The 18,170-nt window shown below is 28.9% G+C and overlaps 1 protein-coding gene across 1 annotated transcript in view; it reads left to right on the top strand.

The window, feature by feature from the left end:
* Positions 1-610: 610 nt before the first annotated feature.
* Positions 611-18,170, top strand: part of LOC111614154 (dihydrolipoyl dehydrogenase, mitochondrial-like) — a 30,904-nt gene continuing 13,344 nt past the window's right edge. Inside the window, exons 1-6 of the mRNA XM_023355536.1 lie at positions 611-770; positions 1,889-1,989; positions 4,795-4,938; positions 6,497-6,598; positions 9,725-9,982; positions 17,756-17,862. Coding sequence (XP_023211304.1) covers positions 731-770; positions 1,889-1,989; positions 4,795-4,938; positions 6,497-6,598; positions 9,725-9,982; positions 17,756-17,862 — 752 coding nt within the window. The 5' untranslated portion in view covers positions 611-730. The remainder of the gene's footprint in view (positions 771-1,888; positions 1,990-4,794; positions 4,939-6,496; positions 6,599-9,724; positions 9,983-17,755; positions 17,863-18,170) is intronic.

Consider the following 18,170-nt stretch of genomic DNA (forward strand, 5'->3'; position numbering starts at 1 on the left):
ACATCCCCTTAAAGATGGGATATACGAAATCGTAATATCACCGGTTTAACATTAAAATCCGTGAGTAATATAAAATCGGAGAGCGGAATAAATATATCAAATATTTTAATGGATTTTTAAAACTCCTGTCAACTATACAGAACTATCGTAAAAACATATCATTAAATTCTTATGGGTTGAGTTAAGTTATAAATCTACTCGTTATTCACGTAATCGGCCAAATATCTAGCGGGCGGGCGGCTAACAGCCCGAGAAATTTTTATTACATTAAGCTAAAGTGCTGACTAAACTATAAATTTGACTTGTTAATTAATTAGATTGAGTTTAACCTGTTTGTATTTTTGGAAATTATGCTTTTTCTTTAAGAAGATATAACAATCTTTAAAAAACATTAAATATAGTATTCTTATCATATGAATCAATACTATTTCTTATACTAAAAATGACATTCTACATTTTTATTATTCATTGAGGCTATATTTTAGTTTTTCATTAAAAAAAATACAAGATTAAATTATTTTTTAATTCTAATTTTGATGGTTCTCTTCATATAGAAATACTTAAAATTAATATTTGTAAAAAGTGTTTACTAAAATGTTATATATTATAAAATATTTTTTTAAATTTATAGACAGTGTGCATAGAAAAAAATAATACTTTGGGAGGAACTTGTTTGAATGTTGGCTGTATTCCATCCAAAGCACTACTCCACAATTCCCATTTGTATCATATGGCTCATTCAAATGATTTGAAAAATAGAGGAATAGAATGTAAGCAAATTTTTTAGTTATATAAAATTGATTCTGATACTTTATACAACAATTCCCTGTTAATGTGAATTGGAAGGGGATGAATAAAGCTAAGTTTTTAAGTTTGCACTAACAGGGTTCTCATTAAAGGGTTTTTGTTTAAAACTTTTTATTCTATTGTAGATCTGAAATTGAAATATACTGTTTTTTTGTTACTGAAATATATAGATATTTTAATTTTTGAATTTTTAATGAAAATTTTCAAAAAATTTTCTTATATTCAATACATTGGAACCTTGCTTAATGAGCATAATTTGTTCCAGAATCTTACTCATAATGCAAAACATTCATTAAGCAAAACAATTTTTTCTATATAAATTAATGTAATGTAAAATTGTGATAATGTATTTCATGCCAAAAAAATACTCAAATATTTTATGTATAACATTTATTCAAAGAAAATTATACAATATACATTGTTAAGGAGTGTGAATCATCTTCATCTTTTCTTCTAGCGTGGAATGAACCNTCAAATTAATTAATTTCTAATATTTAATTATAGCCTTTACATAACCCAAGAATTTGGCATATCGTTTGGCATGTTTATTATATAACAGGCTATGATTATTGATATTTATATGTAATATGTCTGAATAGAAGTTTGGAAAAATGTGTGATCACAAGTGACACTAAGATGCTAGTGAAGCCAGTGCTAAACACAGACTGATTTATCATGTGCACAATCTGGGACTTCCCCTCTCCTCGTCAATTGTTATGTGAAACATCTCTTGTTAAGCAAGGTTCCAGTGTAGTAAAATTTTTATTTCTCAACAGTTGAAAGATTGAAAAAGTTGGATTTTTATAGTGTATTAATATAATTAAAATACCATCTTAACTAATACTGTATAAAAATTTATTTGCCAAATGCTTTTTTATTCTGAACTGAGATGATCTTTATTTTATCAAAAGTATAGCTCTTGAATGAGATTTATTCATTTTTTTTATACAGATGTGGAATTTAAAACTTATTTTTATGTATTTAGCTATTAAATATGTTGTTATTTAATTATAAAATTTATATAATAAATAAAATAAATATTAGATTAAAATTTTAGTGATAAATATTACTTTTCTTTCAGTTGACAATATAAGATTAAATTTAGAAAAGTTAATGGAACAGAAATCAGGTGCTGTTAAAGCTCTTACATCAGGAATAGCTCATTTATTTAAACAAAACAAGGTTTGAAATTTTTTATTTATAAATGAAATTATTACACTTTAAAAATCTTCAAAATATACAAAACATAGATGATAGTATATTGCATATTTTTCATAATTATCATCATACAGTGGATTCATGATCTATCATTTTTGGTGGAATTTGGGGAAAAATAACTAATGTGGGTAAACAGATGACACTGGAAATTTACAACATCAATGTTTTTATTGAAACTATCATTGGATCAAAAGCTAGGCAATCATTGGGGAATTGGGATGGAACACAAATTTATGTGGAAATTTATTTTATGAGGTACCTTCCTCCACATAAAACAAAACCATATTGTAGATTGAACAGTTTTTATGGATTGCTACAAAAAATTTTAAAGAAAATACTTAAAATTTTTTTGTTTAGAATTGTTTGAAATTTTTATTACATTAAGCTAAAGTGCTGACTGTTTATAATTCTGATGAGTACTCAACTTGAATGCTCACTTTGCATTTGGTAGTTAATGTTGAGAATAGATTTTAAATATTATTAAATCATATATTTGCAATAACATTTTTTTACAGTATTACTATCAGTTTTAGAGGCATTTTGGGAAAATAAATAAATAATTTTAAGCCTGAGCTCATTTTTCAAAGCCTTTAATAAAATTAAAATTTTTGTAAGATTTAGACACATTTAGGAGTGCTTTTTACCACATTTAGGCACAATAGAAATGCTCTTTTCTACAGATAGGAATATGTTGTAACAAGCTTTGAATGCTAAAAATGGCTAATACTGATTAATTTTCATGTACACAAACTATTAAAAGAAAAATTACGCATATAAGGTGGAACAGCAAACAGAGCCTTTGTTATTTGGGAAACATGTTGGAAACATAATATAAATATCAATACATACTAAACATAACCAGCACAATACTGTTCTGCTACATTCAGACTCATCATAACAATAATCACAATAATGAAAGTAATACCTTTGTAGATACTGGAGTAAATATGTTATAAATGTGGAGTTGATGCAATTGCTTTAAGCTTTATTATGAAAACTAACTAAAGAATTTAATGTAATATTATAATTTACAAGTGCTATAGATTAATAAATACTATATGTCTACTGACTAGCTTCTTATCCCCCTTTTTATTAAGTATTTCTCAGTTACTGTTATATTCTAGTTATTTTAGGAGTTATTACACAGAGATTTGAGACCATTATTTTATTTTAAAACTGTCCAGTATAATATACAGCATTCAACTCTGACATTTAAGATGCATTTTGGCACTATTTTCTGTGCTTTCTTTAATTAGATTTCTTATTGGAGTTTCTTATGGATGTATTTTGTAAAACTCCGATAAGAAATCTAACTGAAGAGACACAGCGAAAGTGCCGAAATGCATTTTAGATATCAGAGTTGAATGCTGTATATTATACTGGATAGTTTTACAATAAAATAATGGTCTCAAGGTTTTGTGATAACACCTAAAATAATTGGAATGTAACTGTAATTGAGAACTAATTGTAAATTATAACTTAACATATAAACATATATTAACTTTATTATAACATATTTTTGAAGTAATTTACAAATTACTCTAATAAATGTTATATAGATATAAAGAGCGTAAAATTTCAGATTTAGGCAGTTGTGCTTCTGTTTTGTGAGCCTTCTACTTCTTATATAATATTTTAATAATTAAATTATAGTATCAAACTATATTAATGCATCTATAGTTTAGGCTTATAAGTTAGAAAAGTAATCTCTACTAAGTATATTAATTTTTTTTCAAAACAATTGCAATTGCAATAATTTTATTGATAAGTTTTTAAATAATGTGTTTTACAAAATAGAGTTGAGTCAAGCAAATTTTTTGAAATTCTACACATTTTTAATGATATTATGGTACAAAATGGTGTTATTGAATTTTTCCAACTCATTACTAAAATGTAATGCAATGTTAGACATATTACTGGATGGCTGAGACAGTTAAGATGTCAGCCCATCACTCTGAGATTCCAGGATTGAATTTACCAGGAATTTTTTCATGGGTTATCTATTCTGGATATGTTAGGCCCCATCCCTCACAACCTGCCACTCCCTTTTATTCGCCTGATCAACCCACAATGAATACCGGAGAGAAAGTCCCTCTTAGTGCCCACAGAGCAAAAAAATTTATATATTACCATATTTCCAGAATTTGTATAAATAGAGTTATAATTTTTATATTTGTGATTATTTTCATTTTATATTTAAATGGAATATAATATATTAATTTTGTATCAAAGAACTAACAGCACATCACTTTTGTAATGAATTAAAACAAAATTTCTCAAGTCTATAATGATTTATGTTGATTGATTTTACAGTCGACCCCCCTATAAGATCATTGATTTTTCCGTTTTATCTGAATTACATGTTGTACGAGTCACTTAGATTTTACAAATATGTGAGCCGNTTACCCACATAATCATTCTTTAATTCCATTTTAATTCTTAAATAATCTGACTTTTTAAATATTTGCTCATTCTTATATTTGTGAAAATTAAAAAATTTTGAAAACTGAGTTTTATCTTATGTAAAGTTTTATTAAATTAACATGAACAAAAATTGTTTAACATATCAAAAAGTTGAATTATAATTAAGTAATTGAAGCATTAAACTTTATTATTTATTATACAAAAAATATAGTAAATAAAATACAATGAAAATTTGAACTTATTTTCATATACTGTATAAATTGTTAATAATTATTTTTATATTAATAGTCAGAATATGTATGTACAGTACAGTTTAATTCTTCAAATATTGTGGTAATTTATCAGGTAACTCATATCCAAGGTCATGGAAAAATAACAGGAAAAAATGAAGTCACAGCATTAAAGAGTGATGGTTCTTCAGAAGTGGTAAAAACTAAAAATATTCTCATTGCGACAGGATCTGAAACTGCTACTTTTCCTGGAATTGAGGTAATATGTTTATTAAATGTTAAATTAATTTTGAGGTTTTCAAATACTAAAAAAAAAAAAAAAATGTTTATTTAGAAGGGATATTTACACAGTGGAAATTTGATTATCAGAATTTGATGGGACCGGAGGTCTTTTGAAGAAACAAAATTTTAGATAATTATGAAACTTGTTTTGTTTTTGTGTTTTGAATACATCAAACATTGTGCATATAAAGTTTTGCGAAAAATAAATACTTTTAAAGCAATTACTATATTTAAAAATAAATTAATTTAATCAAAATCTAATGTAATGTTATATATATATATATAACTTAGTTTTATGGTACTACAATCAACAGATGTATTTTTATCATTTATTTTTGTAAGCCATTTCAGATAATCACATTTCTACTGGTTGCCAACTGGAGTGGAAAAGTTGAGAGGGTCAAGGGGTTACAAAGGGTGGTATGTAGAGTCTGTCTCAGCAGCAGTGCTGAGACAGACTCTACATACCACCTGTTTATCTAACATGAAAGAAGCTTAAAAGATTTCTACGATCTTGGAAGATCTAAGTCAGCAGCAGCCTCTGGGTCTTCCTCTTTTTTTCCAAGATAGTCTCAAAAGGAGTGTCCCTGATTCACAGATGACAGTTCCTTCAATGTCTCCATGCTCCTGGGCGATGCAATCGACTTCTGGTGATGGGAAGATGTCGATCCAAGGAAGGGAGACGTAGACAAAGATAGGCCTAAGATACATACTGAACACTTGGAATTTTCAGGAGAAGAAGCCATTACATCCTTGAATTCCCAATGAACCAGGTTTTTATTAATTTCTATCCTCGATTGTCCATTCCAGTTGGTCGCTTTTCCTTATTCTTGATTTCCATGAGTTTGACCACTTGTTACTAAGTATAACGAGGATTGCAGGAGAGGTCAAGATTGATGTTTCAATCTCTTGTTGGGGATTGAAACATCAAACCCCAACAAGAGATGGTTGATCTTAGAACTTACATTCTTCTATTGTTTAAAAGTTCACATTGCATTTTCATACCAAAAAAAAAAAAAGGATTTTTAGCTTCTATTTTTTTCTTTAAAAAATAATTTTACTGAGGGTTCTGAACTGTCCAGAGCCTCACATGTGTATATAAAGCCATATTAGTTTTAAAAATTCACAAAAGGAATTTCAGGAAGTAATGTCATTATTAAAAATTATCAAAATAATTATTCAATTTCACTTTTAAACTAATAATGGCAGTTCAAAGAAAATAACAGTAATGTTAATTTTCTTTTGAGGATATAACTTACTTACTGAACATATATATTTTGTTAATTAAGTATATGTTCATATATATACTTAATGAAAGACCATGGCAATACTGTTTAGTCAGCAGAAGAAGAGGAAGGGAAGGAGGGTGAGGAGATATATAGGATCTTTCCTTTCTCTAACATACAGAAATGTTTTGTGAAAAATTTTGTTTTAAATAAAAGATTGATATATTTTATGAAGAAAATTCTTATCTATATGTTTTTCATACAGTTGAAATTAAAAGAAAGTTTGATTTTAAAAAATTTATATTTCAGATTGATGAGAAAACTGTAGTTTCATCAACAGGTGCACTTTCATTAGAACGGGTACCTGAAAAAATGGTTGTTATTGGAGCAGGTGTTATAGGTCTTGAATTGGTAAGATTTTATTTACTATAATTCTTAACATTTAATATCCTGTAAATTGATAGATTTAAGAAATTAAATCTCTATATATCAGCATCCTGAAACCCGATATATTGACATTAAGCCAAACGATTTGTATTAATTATAGCATAATATTAGCCCGATTTAATTATGGTGATTGTTTGGCTTAGTAAATTTAATCTCTGTACAAAATGTGTTTATTAAGTTAGAACTATATTTTAAATTGGTACTTATTAATAATTTCACTTTTATTTAATTATTTCTCATATATAGGAAGTAATTTAATGGATAAGGATTAATTAGATTGTTGAAAAATTTTTTTCACAATGGAGAGTTATTTTTCTTAAAATTTAGACCTGTTTAAATTGATTTTTGAGTTTCAGATTGAAGATATTCTTGATAATTTAAAGCAGTTTTAGTCAATTAATTCTATACAATTATATGTTCTTTTATTCTTTATTATGTTTATACAAAAATAATCACATTTTATACAAAATATTCAGAAATAGTTTTCTCAATGTTTGCACTGCTTATCTGATTGTTGTCATAATTTACTTTTTAGTAAGATAAAACATAATAATGAAATGAAATTTGATAAGTGCTATTAAAATAGAAGAATATGTAAGGAAGAACATTGTACATTTGTACATTTGATGAAACAATAATTAATGAAAATTATTTATTAGTTACATTTTGTACATGCATTTAATAACATCAAATATCATTTATTAATTATTAATAAACTATATTTTACAAAATTTATTAAATGTGTTACACAAATACTACTAATAGTGTCATGAAATGATGATTTAATATTTTTGTTTTGAGCCAAATTAATAATAAATACTTGAAAAATTAGATATATTTTAATTAACAAAAGTAGATTTAAATTTCTAGGTAAGGACATATTTTGGTTCTGCTATATGAATGTAATTTATTCGTGAAAAATGGTTAGTAAAGTAAATATTTGTATAGAAATCTGTATGTTTAGTATTTCTTATGGGCAATATTCCAATGTATTTTCTATTCTGAACAAATTTCCTGCAAAAATTTTACAAAATCCTAAACAGTATTTTTATAATGTTAGTTTTTAACATGTTTATTATTGTGAGCCCAATGGTTTACAGGGTGTAAATTTTTGAGTTTAATATGTTTTTACATTAGAGGATGAAAAAAATAATTTATCGCAAGTTATAACGGAAATAGATCAGATGTCGAATTTTACACATCCACAAGGTAGGAAGGAAGAAAGACAAGTCATCGTTTGTTTGTTAATTAGTCAATGTGCACATGCTAATTAGTCATCATAATGAGTGACCGACCAGTTTGTTCAGTGCCAACGACGATCGTATAAAAACAATTGTCACGGGAAGTTCAGGGCAATTGTCCCCTCAGTGCGATCGTCCCTCCACGCGATCATCTGGAAGGTCTGAGTACAGTGTCTCCCGTCCTGGTCATGTCTGAGGAGAAGCTGGTAGAAGACATAAGCCTGTGACAGCCAGCCAGCTTCCATAATCCAGAATGATCGTCGCATACCGTCATCCAACATAAGGTATACTGACCGCCAATATAACTCTCTCACTCTAGAGCCTTTGTAAACTCTCTCATGTGGCATAGTGACTAGTTAGATCGCCATTATGGATAGATTTGTGTTATCCATATTTAAGCATTAAGTCTGTAACTTCCTTATGTATACTCCTGTAAATTAACTTTAGTTATAGAATAAACCTGTCTCCTGTCTATTTGAGGAAACCTGTTGACTTACCGATGCACTCCCCACTCTTTTTCCTCCTAGCCATCTGAACGACTCCGAGATCAGGTTTTACCAGCCTGTACAGATTAAGTGGTCAGTACCATATTAACCCCTGACCCACTGCTTATCTCACATTATAACTCACATTCTACTAATCTCCCTAAGTCGATCTTGTATATTGGTGCAATGTAAATATAAGTAAATATAAATATGGTGTAAATATAAGAGTGCCCTTTTAATAAGTGCCTCATTTAAGGCGCTTATTAAAAGGACACTTTTATATTGCACCAACGTACAAGATCGACTTAGGGAGATTAGTAGAATTAAGAAAGTTGCGAAAAGTTTAGAATACAAAACATCTACAATTGATGGATTAGTCAAGGGTTACAGACAAGATGCAAGCAAACGGGGTAATAGAGAAAATAGGTTTAATAAGTTCACGTATAACAAGAATGTAGAGGGAGTGATGGAGGAATTATGTAAATATAAAAACATGAGAACAATATATAAACGAGTGCCAAACATCTATAGATTGCTAAGAAATGATAAGGACGAAGTAAGAATGAAGGAGAAGGCTGGGGTTTATAGAATTCCTTTTGAAAATCAGCAGTTAGGAGTGGCAAAGGATTATGTGGGTGTCACCACAAGAAATTTGGCAGTACGTATAAAAGAGCACATGTATGATGTTAGTAAAGGGAACAACAACACTATCTTGGCAATCATGGCGCAAACAGATGGTGCAAGTGTTAAATGGGATGAGGCACGAATTGTTAAACCGGTCCATTCTCCGACGATTGCATTGGATATGGAGAAGATGGAGACATATAAGAGTAAAGTAAATATCAATTGCTTAAATGCCAAGGACGCTAATGTTCTTCCAACGTCATGAAAATATGTGATAGAAAAGGAAATGGGAATTAAAAACCCTTAAACTTGTGGTGGTTGTATTTTAACTGGTTTAATGTATATTTTCGTTATATTATTTTATTTTTACATTTGTTTAATTATATATTATGTTAGTATTTTGTTAATATTTAATACTTCACAGTTTAATGTAAAGTTTTTAAAAATATGTTTTAAATTTTTTTAAATTTAAAGAGTGTTCAAAAAGCTTTGTGTTCGATTGTAGAACAAATTTCTGAAGATGGCCTATTAGAAATAGGCTGAAAACGTTTGAGTATTAAATTAATAGTAAGCTCAGCAAGTGTTTGGTGTTTGATTATATTTTCACTCATTTGTGAACTGGAAAATTCAGGCATTTGCATAATGAATTTTAATGTAAATTCTTCATGTTCATATATTTGCCTAGTGGAATATGCATTTATATTGTTTTCAAACTATCTTAATATATTTTTGTTTTTTAGGGTTCGGTATGGTCTAGGTTAGGTGCAGAAGTTACAGCAGTAGAATTTTTAGGCCATATAGGAGGAATTGGTATAGATATGGAAATAGCCAAAAATTTTCAGCGTATTCTGACAAAACAAGGCCTTAAAATAAAACTCAACACAAAAGTTACATCAGCTAGAAAAGAAAGTGATAAAATAATTGTCAGTGTAGAACAAGCAAAAGATGCAAGTAAAAAGGAAGAGGTCGGTATCAATTATTTTTATAAATTAATATATATCTGATATTAGTCTGATGATAATAGTAATGATAGTAATAAATTAGTCTGATCTGTTATATATACATAGGGGTGCAAAAGTAGGTATACAATTGAGAATCTGAGAAATACAAATGTTTGGTGTTTATTGTTATTATTTTTATTATCTTTTAATTAGTTACTCCACACTTAAGGTATATTAGAACCTGATGCAGAGCCCAGAAAGGGTTCAAAAATTTTCGTTTTTTTTTTTTTTAATGTTTTTCGATGTTACCACACCATAAATTGGTTCTGTGTGCGTAATTTTTTAAATTTTTATTAACTTTTATTAGTTTGTATTCCTTATTTGTGATTTAATTTGTACATAAAAAATAAATGTTTTTTCTTCCTATTTTCTCCCTGTATGTTTTTTCCCCATAATATCAACTGTATACCTACTTTTGCAGCCCCTGTATTTTGAATATAAAAATTGACTTTTTTACATTTTTTGATATTAAATAATAAATTAATAACTGTTTTTAAAATCAAAATTTAAATATAATTTTTACTGAATTAAATTGAGAAAATTCACTATTATTAATTAAGAAAAACATTCAATAAATGAAAATTATTTTTCAAAACCATTTTCCAAATTTTATTATTAGTGAAAAAAGTTTCAGCTTCAGTTTCAAAAGATTCAATAAATGGTAATACATCTAATCTAGCTTGTAAGATATGCAGATTTAGACTCCCTTACAGATCTGAAAATTATTTTTTTGGTAGAACAGAAATAAAAGAAAGATTTGTTGTGACACTAGAGGACAATAAAAGGTTGTGAACAAGTCATGCAGTTGCATTATTGGCAAAGACTTCATCTGTTCAATATGCAACAACAACACAGCATTTAATTTTAAGAATTAGTTTTTTAAAAATTAGGGAAAAATAAAAAATCTTTTTGTTAAGTTATTGAAACAAATGCTTTTAAAGATGTTTTGTGAGATATTTTAATAATTTGATTTCATTTCCATATAGTAAACTTTGGTTGGATATGAAATAGAATAACTGAAAAGTAGAAAAAGTTATTTTATTACATTAAAAGGAAAAAAGACAGATTATAAATAGTTTTAAGAAATGTCTATTGGAAGTAAATGTGATTTGCAATCTCTTTGGTTAAAAAAATATACAAAACACTCACTACTCACCACACCTATATATCAAACACAAACACTGAACCAATTTACGGTGTGGAATGATCAAATTTACGAGCTAAAACCTGATGAAGAGCCCAGAAGGGGTTCGAAAACGTTTGTTTTTTATGATTAGTCGATTGTTCCACACTGTAAATTGGTTCAGTGTTTGTGTTTAAAAAAAATATTTTCTGAAAATGTAAAAAATTCAATTTGTAATTTAAAGACAACCAAGGAGAGATATAAAACTTAAAATGGGTCTTGCATGTAAATGAATAACTCAAATTTGTTTATTAGTCAATAAAGGAAAATTTTTTAAAAACCTTACATTGCTTAATCTTCTATTTGAAGTCNAAATTCAACGCCACGGAGAAAAATTTCAACATGGGATAGGTTAATATATTTTTTTGTACATAATTGGTTATCTGAAAAATAAGTTATCCGAATAACCCCAGTCCTCAATTGATTCAGATAAAAGACGCTCTACTGTGTATTTAGTTACAGGTTCAAATTTGAAATCTTGTGTTACATTTGAAATTTTTCTTATTGTATATTTTTATTTATTTCAAAATAATCTTTTTGAACTTATTTTAATATTATAAAACCAGCACTGAAATCTGTAGAATCTATTTGAAAGCATATAGAAAAATTACATTCTGCTTCAAGTTTTTTCTTAAAGTAGAAAGTTCCTTAAATATCAAACCCAGCTTCTTTTTAAAACACTTAATAAAACATTAACACCTTATATTGCTGAGAATACTTTATTTAATCACTAACGTTTTCAGCCTAATGGATAGGCCATCGTCAGGTGAACTGTCAATCGAACATATTTCAGACTTGTAGCAAATGGAACGTTCAATCATTATAAATTGAAAATTAAAACGAAAAATAAACTAGTAAATCAATAACCAAAATAAATGTACTAAATACTTTGAAGCCAAAACCATATAAATAACATTTATATGGTTTTGGCTTCCATTAGACTGAAAACATTTGTGATTAAATAAAGTATTCTCAGTGATATATGGTATTAATGTTTTATTAAGTGTAGAAAATTCCAGGAATATAATTTTTAAAGTAGGCATTAGTGATGGCCATATTTAAAAATAGTGTCTTGTAAATTATGTAATAATATCAAGCTTGTCATCTTTTGTTAATTCCAATTGGCATCTTTACAAATGTTAAAAATTAGTTTATTGAAAACTTATTTTTGATGTTAAAAAATTTTACATTTTCTTGGCATATTCAAATTTAAAATTTTTTTATTTCTTCTATTTTTATTTTAAAGACTTTCTAGTCATCTTATCAATTATAAAGATATTTTCATTTTGTCATTCTTCTAAAATTAATAGTGAAATATGTTTGACATAATCAAGTGAGGGGCTTGCCAGGGATACGGAGTAGTTAATACTCTTGTACCACTTATTCGGCAGCTATCTGTTAGAATAGCCCTCGGGTTGTCTAAAAAAATGACTTTTCTATCAAAGAAATAGAGTGCAGAGGGACTTACAGTTTGAAGTAAAACAAAAGTGAAATTAGATGATTGCGTAATCACCCTTTTCTTTATCAGGATTCCTGACACCAGTTAATCACTTTTATTGCGTGCGGATTAACACGCGTTATTCCTAACTTGTGAGTATGAGGAACGTAGGTAACTTAAATAGGAATGAGTATGAATAGCTAACATTAACCAGACCATATTTACGAGGCGTCTGTTTAAAGTAAGTACCGTTTCGAAATATAAAAAAAACAAGCAAACATTTTTAACAAAATTTTTATTTATGTGAAAGCCAAATATTTTACACTACTTTTCTACATAATTCCCATTAATATTGAGACACTTATCGTATCGCGAGACCAGCTTTTGTATTCCGTCCTCAAAGAATGTTGCCGCCTGATGACACAACCACTGCAGAACGGTCGTTTTGACTTCGTCGTGATTGTTATGGCGCTGCCCTGCCAGATGCTTCTTCAAATGCAGAAACAAATGATAGTCACTCGGCGCTAGGTTGGGACTGTATGGAGGGTGGTCTAATTGTTCCCAGCCAAATGATGTGATTAGGTCTTGAGTTTGAATTGCCATATGTGGACAACCATTATCGTGGAGCAAAACGACACCCTTGCTCAGTAAGCCCCGCCTTTTGTTTTGTATTGCACGGCGCAGTTTTTTTAAAGTCTCGCAGTATGCAGCTGAATTGATCGTTTCACCATGAGGCAAAAAATCAACAAGCAACACTCTGTATCTGTCCCAAAACACCGTGCACATGATTTTCTGAGCAGAAATTGTTTGCTTGAACTTGACTTTCCTTGGAGATGATGAATGTCGCCATTCCATGGATTGTTGCTTTGATTCCGGTGTAACGTAGGCTACCCACGTTTCATCGCCTGTAACAATACGACTTAAAAAATCATCTCCTTCGTCACTGTAGCGCTCAAGAAAAGTCAATGCACTGGCCAAACGTTTGGTTTTGTGCTCCTCCGTCAACATTTTCGGCACCCAACGGGAACACAACTTCCGATAATTTAATCGTCCGGTCACAATTTCATAGAGAACACTTCTTGAAACTGCAGGAAACTCTTTAGATAAAGATGAAATCGTGAATCGTCTGTTCTCTTTCACTCTACAGTCCACTTTTTCAATCAAATCGTCGATAATGACTGAAGGTCGCCCACTTCGTTCCTCATCGTGAATGTTTGTGCGGCCATTACTAAAGGCCCTAACCCATTTTCGTACCATTCCTTCACTCATAACGCTTTCACCATAAACTTCACTGATTTGGCGATGAATTTCAGCCGCTTTCGAGCCTTTAGCACTGAGAAAACGAATAACGGCACGCACTTCGCAGTCGGCGGGATTCTCAATGAGCGGCGGCATTTCAATAACACACAAACAACAGTAAACACAGTCGACTGGCTCCGTAATGGCGTTTGTGGCTTCCCAACAGATGTAGGTACACAGCGCGCATGCGCTAAGTGCCGACTGCAGCACTCCAGCAGCGTTATATTAAAACGGTACTTACTTTAAAAACACGCCTCGTATAAAGTAAATCAAAACATTTAATAAATCAAAAATAGCAAAAGCATACAAATGAATGAATAACAGATCGTACTTAAACCTAAATCTAAATAACTAACTTAAACCTAATCTTATTTTAAACTTGATGCGTGAGAGAGAGTTCACATCAATATAACCATTATCATATTACCTTCTCAGTTCTTTCAATATTTCAATGTATGAGAATCTTCTTTAATTATGACTATTATTCTTCTTATATCCTCTATGGCACTTTCCTTAAATAACTTTTCTTATGACAATCTTGTCATATACTTCGTATGGAGGACTCTGTATTATGACTTTCAATTAACTAACTCATATGACGGACTTTCTATATCGTATGGAGAACAATTCGTATGACGGTCTCTCCTTGAATGGCAGGAAAATGTCTCTTTTATATCGGCCTTCTCTGACGGCCCAGTAGCATGTGCAAAGACCACATTTTTGATTCATCTCATGAGTCGGCCGTGGAATGGAAATCAACTTCCTTTCTAAAATTGAAATTTCTTTTGACATCTGTTTTTGTAAAATTCGTTGAAGTTTTATAAATTAATAGAAAATAATATTTTAATCTTTTTCTCTCCTTGTTTTTGCCCAAAAATGACTTTCATTTCTAATTCTAGATTCTCACAATCAAAATATACTTGATGATTGATTAGATAAATAATACTATATTAAATAATAGTTTGTTAAATGAATAATTTTTTAAGTTATCTTTGTATAGTGAATACTGAAGGTAAGTGATAAGTTATATTGTATAAAATTAAACAGTAAGTCTTCATTTCAAAATATTTTTAGATTAGAATACTATTTTGTTAACTAAACATATTAAAATTAATAATTTTGCTCAATTTTCCTTAATATGCACCTCACATTTAAAAATGAATATAAAATGCACAAATCTAAATAAAGCTCACATAATTGAATAAATGCCATCCTTCTCTACAGTCAGAGACTTATAAAAATTTTGAAACTTGTTTTCTTATTTTTGGAATATTTTATATTTCCTGAAAACAAGAATATGAAAGGCATCTTCCTGAATTCAAGTACATCACAATTTTGACTAGTGCAAATTTATTAAATTGAATTCTATTATCAATCACTAAACCCTAAGCATTTATTTTTGAATAAGTATAAAGTGTACAGATTTGGCAACGTTTATGCATTCATTAATTAACAATAATAATTTATTAATTTTTTTAGTTTCCTAAATTTACGATGTATTTCTAGATTAACACTAATGAAGTTAATGTGCCTTTTTTCTTGAAGTTTATCTGATGAGAATCTGATGATTAATTTGAATCCAGTTATTAAAAGTCTGTTATGATGGTTCTTAAGTACTATCAACTGTTTACATACATGCATTAAAAAGTTAAAAAGGCCTGTTACACTTAACTTCACCATTTGAGGTATGTGGTATAAAGTATTTGAACCTTGACTCATCAACATCTGCCTTTTTCATTGGCCTCTTTTACTGATTTATGAATTTAGTCCTGAGGATCAAATCTGTGAGAAATTTGCAAGTTAGGTCATCTGGGACTTAGTAAGCAAGGACTTAGTAATTTTTGTAACTTGAGTCATAAAAAACTTGATGGTGACTTTACTTTTTATTCTCTTGTGATTTACCAGTGCATTAGGCTTTTGTTATTTCAAACTATGAGAATCTTTTATAAATGATATAAATGAGACTGACTGGATGACTAAGGGAGTAAAGACACTAGTCTTGGTGATCTTGGGAACAGAAATTTAAATCAGCAAAGTTGGGAATTTTTTATAGGCAGTCTGTCTCAAATATATTTGGTCTCATCTTTCATCATCTGGCCATTCTTATTGTGGGTCTGCTAAGCCTATAGTTGGCAAGGAAAAAAATATTCTGTTAATGTCTACAAGATGAAGAGAGTTAAGTACTAAAATAAAATGATATAAGTGAAGTAAATTTAATTATTTGCTTTGTTAATGGAGACCCTATTTATGATAAAAGATTTAAAAATTAATTCTTATAAATAAATCCATGCAATATTTGTCAACCTCTCATTAGAGAGACTTTTCTACTTACTGTAAATTGTTCAAGATTCTCTGGCACTGGATTCTTGTAACACTTTTTTTACAAAAAAGTTTTACAATAATTTGATTGTTTTTCTTTTATAAAAGTGCATTTAATTTTCAATTTTGGAATATTAAAAGAAAATAACAATTTGAAAAATTGTCTTAAATAAAATATCTTATCTTATTAAATTTAAAATTTACTTCCAAATTGATATTTCATAAAATTTCTAACAAATTTTTTTAATCTGCTCTAATGATATAAAATTATTTACTGAAAAACAGAAAATTATTTTTAAAAATTTTTAAATTTTCTAAAAAAGTCAACACAATATTCCTAAATCATGATTAAAAGCATGTAAGATTTAAGATGTGGGCATTTTTATTATAATTAACTTGTGCTTTTAAATATTAGAGTTTATAATTAAAGTATGAAATAGTAAATACTACTGAAATAAAATGTAAAAATTTTCTGATATTTTTAATTAACAAAATCTTAAAAAATGTGAAAAGCAGAACAAGAAGTTTTCTTCTTTGTTTAAATTTAAAATTATTGAACTTATACACACTATTTTATTGATTCTTTTAAATTATAAAGTTTTAATTGAAGTTTATCTGCTTGCTTTCATTAATAACTTTAAAAGAAATATATAATGTATTTAATAAGTTGGTCCATCAGAGAAATATTTTATTCTTTTTTATATATGTATTTTTTATTTTTACTCTTTCATAAATACAGTGTTTAAAAATACTATAGCTGCATTTGCTTGCAAAATGTCTTATGATTCAAATTAAAGTATCCCTATTCAGAGCAATTTTGCAGAGAACCAGTGGGTGAAACACCCTCATATTCTTAATATACATCATAGGTGCAAAAGTTTCTGGCTTAACTATATTTTAGACACAATAGGAATAAAATGATAGTATCAGCTAGCACCATCTCTATATGGACTAATAAAACAGTTTCTCTTGCCAATCTGCATAAGTTACTTGGAAACATTTATTGCATTAATTTGCATCTCTTGCAGGACACTACACCAGTGCACATGGCTACCATTGCTAAGGTGTGTGCACTGGTGCACTGTGAAGGAGTGTGGGTTTGAGGAGCTTGATTATCCACCCTATCCATCATCCACCTATAATAATCACTAGGAGCCAGGGCCTGACTAGACCTGGCTCCTAGTGATTATTATCTGTTTCCAAAACTCAAAAAGATCTTTGAAAAGCAATGAAGAGTTGCAGGATGTAGTTTGAGCACTTTGCCGACAAAACTTCAGACTGTTTTTGAAGGGTATTGAAATGCTAATTCAAAGATGTAATAAATGTGTTGAACTACAAGGAGACTATATTGAAAAATGGCTGGAAACTTTTGGCTCCTATGTGTGTACTTTGTGGTTTGTAGAAAAATGATTTTGACTATGAGCAAGAAAAGATGACAGCAAAATGGACTAGCTGGGGAATGAACCACACTCAACAGCATATAACTAAAGTCAATTTAGGGAATTTGTGTTTATTTTATACATTAATTCAGTATATGAAAAGAGTTATATATCACAAAGAGCTGTTAGTGGCTTCAGAGAACAGTCATGGAGGATCAAATGCCATGTTAAATGTGTTGGCTGTTATGCAGGATCAAAAGTTGATACTGCATGCCATATTTTCTGTATCAGTGACTATATGAATGAGTTTTTTTATTGTGAAAATTTTCCTCATAAACTAGAAAATATACACACCAAGTATGATGGTGTTTTGTATACTGTTCCCTCTGCAGATTGCTTTGAATAGAAATAGCTTAATTTGAATTATCTTGTATGTTGTCTCTTTATATGGACTTTTATGATAAGTAATACATTTTTGAATTTAATATTGACAATAATTTTGAAGTAATTACTGTTTGTTATTGCTTTTAAAGGTTTAGATATTATTAGGTTTCATATATTAAATAA

The sequence above is a fragment of the Centruroides sculpturatus genome, unplaced genomic scaffold, assembly GCF_000671375.1.
Source record: "Centruroides sculpturatus isolate CEXI.00-Female unplaced genomic scaffold, Cexi_2.0 scaffold1868, whole genome shotgun sequence".
Taxonomy (NCBI): domain Eukaryota; kingdom Metazoa; phylum Arthropoda; class Arachnida; order Scorpiones; family Buthidae; genus Centruroides; species Centruroides sculpturatus.